At 41.1% G+C, this 6,763-nt stretch overlaps 1 protein-coding gene across 6 annotated transcripts in view; it reads right to left on the bottom strand.

Moving 5' to 3' along the window:
• rgs3a (regulator of G protein signaling 3a) overlaps window positions 1-6,763 on the bottom strand; it is a 354,609-nt gene that overhangs the window by 222,046 nt on the left and 125,800 nt on the right. For all 6 annotated transcript variants that reach the window (XM_061876388.1, XM_061876386.1, XM_061876385.1 and 3 more), the window contains 4 exons: window positions 2,582-2,621; window positions 1,238-1,554; window positions 1,087-1,164; window positions 834-945 (listed from right to left, as the gene is read on the bottom strand). In XM_061876388.1, coding sequence (XP_061732372.1) covers window positions 834-945; window positions 1,087-1,164; window positions 1,238-1,554; window positions 2,582-2,621 — 547 coding nt within the window. The remainder of the gene's footprint in view (window positions 1-833; window positions 946-1,086; window positions 1,165-1,237; window positions 1,555-2,581; window positions 2,622-6,763) is intronic.

Raw genomic sequence — 6,763 nt, 5'->3', positions numbered from 1 at the left:
GACATTCTCCCAATCCTCTGCTGTATCATCCATGTATCCATTTTGGTACAAACTCAACTCGTCGTGTTTGGAGAAAGAAGAATACTGAGTTGCATCCCAAGAACACCACATCTACTGTGAAGCATGGAGGTGGAAACATCATGCTTTGGGGCTGTTTTTCTGCTAAGGGGACGGGACGATTGATCCGTGTTAAGGAAAGAATGAATAGGGCCATGTATCGTGAGATTTTGAGCCAAAACCTCCTTCCATCAATGAAAGCTTTGAATGGTTGACCTAATACTTATTTTCCACCATAATTTACAAACAAATTATTTAAAATTCCTACAATGTAAATTCCTGGATTATTTTTTCACATTCTGTTTCTCACAGTTGAAGTGTACCTATGATGAAAATGACAGACCTCTGTCATCATTTTAAGTGGGAGAACTTGCACAATCGGTGGCTGACTAAATACTTTTTTATATATATATATATATATATATATATATATATATATATATATATATATATATATATATATATATTCCGAGCGCAATGATGTCACATTATCAATGGGAAAATGCATTTTTAAACTATTTGATTTGCCTGAGCAGCTAGGAGACACCGAGAGTAACAAGCAGTAGAAAAATGGATTAGAAAGGACTGATTTAAAAAAATTAAAATACAAAAATAAAATTCAAATTTTTTAACTTGGGACTTCCCACGGGCCGGATTTTAGACACTGGCGGGCTGTGTCCGGCCCGCGGGCCGTAGTTTGGGGACCCCCGACCTAAATAGTGCGAGGGCACCTAATGTTATGGTATGTGTAAGATGTATTGCCGTTGAGTACCTACCGTCCTGTAGTCGCAGGTGTCGCAGGAATAAAGGACTCTGAAGGACGTTACACCTGCCGGGCTCGTCCTCTCTAGTGACCAGCATCAGGTCGGTGTAGACGAACACTGTTACCTTTTAACGGACACACCACGTTCGGATATATTATTTCTTTTCATAGGTCACAGCATGCTCGCAGTTACATTTGCATCAACCGGGCGTGCTTGTGAGTGATAATGGAAGGCAGGAATGTCAATATTTTGCTTTCCGTCTGACCTTTAGCACATGATGCTTGCTTTCGTGGAGGATCATCTCTTCTGTCAGGATGAGTGCTCGGCTGCACAAGTCCAGAGGCTGCACATTGACATATTGCATATTAATAATAATAATAATATTGAAGATCTTGTTCCCAAGCCATGCAACTGACCCGGACAAAGATGGGGAAGATGAGGATCTTGGGCGCCGCAGTAACGTATCCATAGTTGTTTCCACGCGGTACGTGCGAGCGCACTATGGTGCAGTTCTGGTAGTTTGCAAAGTTGGGGCTGTGTTGCTGGTAGTTGGAGTTGGCTTTGGCCGTCTTGGCGTTATTGGAGCGGCGCAGGAAGCCGGTGCGGTTGGAGAAAGGGCCGCATCCTCCGCCTCCAGCGGTGCTGCTGCCGATCTCCGGTGAGAAGGTCGCACTTGCACCACCCGCCTGGTTCTGTGAGCCAGAGGCTTGTGGCGCGGGATACAACCTGTTGGCTGGAAGTACTGATAGATGAGGAAACAGGTTTCATTGCATTCTTTAAAAAAGATGACACAGTATTGTTCATAAGTTTGAAAACTTATGAATTTTAAAACATTGCTGTTTGTTTTTAAATCTTTACATGGACTGGCACCTCAATATATCTCGGACCTTATCCAAATTTACATTCCTGCGCGCGCTCTGAGGTTCCAGTTCCAGCTCGTGGTGCCCAAGACCAGACTTAAGACCAGGGGAGACAGGGCCTTCTCTGTGGGCTCTGGAACACTCTGCCGCTCCATGTTCAAACTGCTTCCACAGTGGAGTGTTTTAAGTCTCGTCTTAAGACCCACTTTTATTCTTTGGCTTTTAACACTACGTGAGTTGTGTGGTCCTCTGTTCTCTGTTGTCCTCTGTGTTTTTTATACACTTTGATTTCTATTTTACAGTTTTAATTGATTTTACCCTTTAAAATAGTTTTTAATCATATTTGTTTTTATATTGTTTTTATTGGTTTTATATTTATTATTTTTTTTTTTTTATTCAGTCATTGGTGGAGCATTATATATATATATATATACTTTTTTTAAATTTAATTTTATTTATTTATTTATTTATTTTACAATTGTTTTTAACATGGCTGTGCAGCACTTTGGAAACGTTATTGTTGTTTAAATGTGCTATATAAATAAAGTGGATTGGATTGGATAAAAACACAGTCTTATTCAATGTCATGAGCAAACTTTTGAACACTTTTATATTCTATTTTTATATTTTTGAAGCTGATTTTCTTTACATTTTTGACCAAAACAACGACAACATGTGAAAATAAGCAACTTTTAAATGACGTATCATGCAAAAAAAACAACAATTGGGGTGAAGACACACAATCCTTTGACCCTTGACCTAAACAACACTGGCACCTTGTATTGGAGACAGCATCAATGGCGCCCGTAAACATTAACCACTGAAAGTGTATGGAAAATGAACGAGACTTGTGAAGGTAATAAAACACTCGGTCTGCAAAGAAGGAACAAGATGTCTTACCCAATGTTCTCTGACTGTCCTGATAAACAGGCCTCAAGACCTGCAAGCACAATTCATAAACACATTTAGACAAGAGATTGTGCTTGGCTGCAAAACATGAAATACTGCCTTGTTGGTGTCACCGAGGCCAACAATAGCATTGTGTTGATGTGATGAGTCATGCATCATGTGACCTGTCCTCGCCCCCACATTGGCTTAGAGCTACTATTAAAGGATGGATTCTTGTTACGGTGCAGGAAATCTATGACAATTGACCACGTCTCATGGCTGAATCATCTCCTCCACACATACAGGAGGGGAAGGGATTCATATGCGTGAGAGTAAGGTTGAGGGACGGGGGTGATAATCATTTTGCAATGCAGTCTGCTGAAAATGATGGAAAGCGCCACTCTACATAGCGACTGGCGCTGTGGTCAAAGTTGGAATTGCCACAAAAGACACTTTAAGATAGTCAGCACTCAAGTGGATAGTGCACTCCACAATTTGTCACGTTTCATGTGTCAGGTAAACTGTGAAGAATGGGGCCCTCTCTAAAAAAAAATACTACAGCACAAACAGTCAAGTTAGGTTGTTAGTCAGGCTCTTGCACCAAATCTATGACATTTCACTACGTCTCATGGCTGAATCATCTCCTCCTTACATACAGGAGGGGAAAGGATTCGGGGGCTAATCATTTTGCAATGCAGTTTGCGGAAAATTATGGATAGTGCCACTTTACATAGCAACTGGCGCTGTGGTCAAAGTTGGAATTGCCACAAAACACATTTTAAGATAGTCAACACTGAAGTGGATAGTGCACTCCACAATTTGTCACGTTTCATGTGTCAGGTAAACTGCGAAAAATGGGGCCCTATCAAAGAATAAATAAATACAGCACAAACAGTCAAGTTAGGTTGTTAGTCAGGCTCTCTCACACAAAAATGTATGACATTTCACTAAGTCTCATGGCTGAATCATCTCCACACATACAGGAGGGGAATGGATTCGGGGGCTAATCATTGTGCAATGCAGTCTACTGAAAATGATGGAAAGCGCCACTCTACGTAGTGACTGATGCTGTGGTCAAAGTTCGAATTGCCACAAAACACATTTTAAGATGGTCAACACTAAAGTGGATAGTGCACTCCACAATTTGTCACGTTTCATGTGTCAGGTAAACTGTGAAGAATGGGGCCCTCTCAAAAAAAAAAAACTACGGCACAAACAGTCAAGTTAGGTTGTTAGTCAGGCTCTTGCACCAAATCTATGACATTTCACTACGTCTCATGGCTGAATCATCTCCTCCACACATACAGGAGGGGAAAGGATTCGGGGGATAATCATTGTGCAATGCAGTCTACTGAAAATGGTGGAAAGCGCCACTCTACGTAGTGACTGATGCTGTGGTCAAAGTTCGAATTGCCACAAAACACATTTTAAGATGGTCAACACTAAAGTGGATAGTGCACTCCACAATTTGTCACGTTTCATGTGTCAGGTAAACTGTGAAGAATGGGGGCCTCTCAAAAAAAAAAAACTACGGCACAAACAGTCAAGTTAGGTTGTTAGTCAGGCTCTTGCACCAAATCTATGGCATTTCACTACGTCTCATGGCTGAATCATCTCCTCCACACATACAGGAGGGGAAAGGATTCGGGGATAATCATTTTGCAATGCAGTTTGCTGAAAATTATGGAAAGTGGCACTCTACACAGCAACTGACGCTGTGGTCAAAAACGCAATTGCCACAAAAGACACTTTAAGATAGTCAGCACTCAAGTGGATAGTGCACTCCACAATTTGTCACGTTTCACGTGTCAGGTAAACTGTGAAGAATGGGGCCCTCTCTAAAAAAAAAAAAAACTACAGCACAAACAGTCAAGTTAGGTTGTTAGTCAGGCTCTTGCACCAAATCTATGACATTTCCCTACGTCTCATGGCTGAATCATCTCCTCCACACATACAGGAGGGGAAAGGATTTGGGGGATAATCATTTTGCAATGCAGTTTGCTGAAAATTATGGATAGTGCCACTCTACATAGCAACTGACGCTGTTGTCAACGTTGCAATTGCCACAAAACACATTTTAAGATAGTCAACACTAAAATGGATAGTGCACTCCACAATGTGTCACGTTTCATGTGTCAGGTAAACTGCATAAAATGGGGCCCTATCAAAGAATAAATAAATACAGCACAAACAGTCAAGTTAGGTTGTTAGTCAGGCTCTCTCACACAAAAATCTATGACAATTCACTAAGTCTCATGGCTGAATCATCTCCACACATACAGGAGGGGAACGGATTCGGGCGCTAATCATTGTGCAATGCAGTCTACTGAAAAAGATGGAAAGCGCCACTCTACATAGCGACTGATGCTGTGGTCAAAGTTGGAATTGCCACAAAACACATTTTAAAATGGTCAACACTAAAGTGGATATTGCACTCCACAATTTGTCACGTTTCATGTGTCAGATAAACTGTGAAGAATGGGGCCCTTTCTAAAAAAAAAAAATACAGCACAAACAGTCAAGTTAGGTTGTTAGTCAGGCTCTTGCGCCAAATCTATGACATTTCACTACGTCTCATGGCTGAATCATCTCCTCCTTACATACAGGAGGGGAAGGGATTTGGGGGCTAATCATTTTGCAATGCAGTTTGCTGAAAATTATGGATAGTGCCACTCTACATAGCAACTGGCGCTGTGGTCAAAGTTGCAATTGCCACAAAAGACACTTTAAGATAGTCAGCACTCAAGTGGATAGTGCACTCCACAATTTGTCACGTTTCATGTGTCAGGTAAACTGTGAAGAATGGGGGCCTCAAAAAAAAAAAAAAAAAAACTACGGCACAAACAGTCAAGTTAGGTTGTTAGTCAGGCTCTTGCACCAAAATCTATGACATTTCACTACGTCTCATGGCTGAATCATCTCCTCCACACATACAGGAGGGGAAAGGATTCGGGGGCTAATCATTTTGCAATGCAGTTTGCTGAAAATTATGGATAGTGCCACTCTACATAGCAACTGACGCTGTTGTCAACGTTGCAATTGCCACAAAACACATTTTAAGATAGTCAACACTAAAGTGGATAGTGCACTCCACAATTTGTCACGTTTCATGTGTCAGGTAAACTGCAAAAAATGGGGCCCTATCAAAGAATAAATAAATACAACACAAACAGTCAAGTTAGGTTGTTAGTAAGGCTCTCTCACACAAAAATCTATGACAATTCACTAAGTCTCATGGCTGAATCATCTCCACACATCAAGGAGGGGAACGGATTCGGGGGCTAATCATTGTGCAATGCAGTCTACTGAAAATGATGGAGAGTGCCACCCTACATAGCGACTGACGCTGTGGTCAAAGTTGGAATTGCCACAAAACACATTTTAAGTTCGTCAACACTAAAGTGGATAGTGCAACCCAAAATTTGTCACGTTTCATGTGTCAGGTAAACTGCAAAGAACGGGGCCCTATAAAAAAAAAACTACAGCACAAAATGTCAAGTTAGGTTGTTAGTCAGGCTCTCTCACACAAAATCTATCACAATTCACTACGTCTCATGGCTGAATCATCTCCACACATACAGTAGGGTAAGGGATTCATATGTGTGAGAGAAAGGTTGAGGGACTAATCATTTTGCATTGCAGTCTGCTGAAAATGAATGAAAGCGGCACTCTACATAGCAACTGACGCTGTGGTCAAAGTTGGAATTGCCACAAAACACATTTAAAGATAGTCAATACTAAAGTGCATAGTGCACCCCACAAGTTGTCACGTTTCATGTGTTAGGTAAACTGCAAAGAATGGCGCCCTATCAAAAAAAAACTACACAGTCAACTTTGGTTGTTAGTAAGACTCTCTCACACAAAATCTATGACAAGATTTATATGCGTGAGAGTAAGGTTGAGGGACGGGGGTGATAATCATTTTGCAATGCAGTCTGCTGAAAATGATGGAAAACGCCACTCTACATAGCGACTGATCCTGTGGTCAAAGTTGGAATTGCCACAAAACACATTTTAAGATGGTCAACACTAAAGCGGATAGTCCACCCCACAATTCGTCACGTTTCATGTGTCAGGTGAACTACCACAAAACACATTTCAAGATAGTCAACAGAATAATTTTGCCACACCTAGTGTGTGTGTGTGTGTGACAATCATTGGTACTTTAACTTTAACTAAAATGGATAGTGCACC

The sequence above is a fragment of the Nerophis ophidion genome, linkage group LG17 (genome assembly GCF_033978795.1).
Source record: "Nerophis ophidion isolate RoL-2023_Sa linkage group LG17, RoL_Noph_v1.0, whole genome shotgun sequence".
NCBI classification, from domain to species: Eukaryota; Metazoa; Chordata; class Actinopteri; order Syngnathiformes; family Syngnathidae; genus Nerophis; species Nerophis ophidion.
The sequence above is the reverse complement of the archived record's forward strand: the minus strand, read 5'-3'. Positions and strand labels throughout refer to the sequence as shown.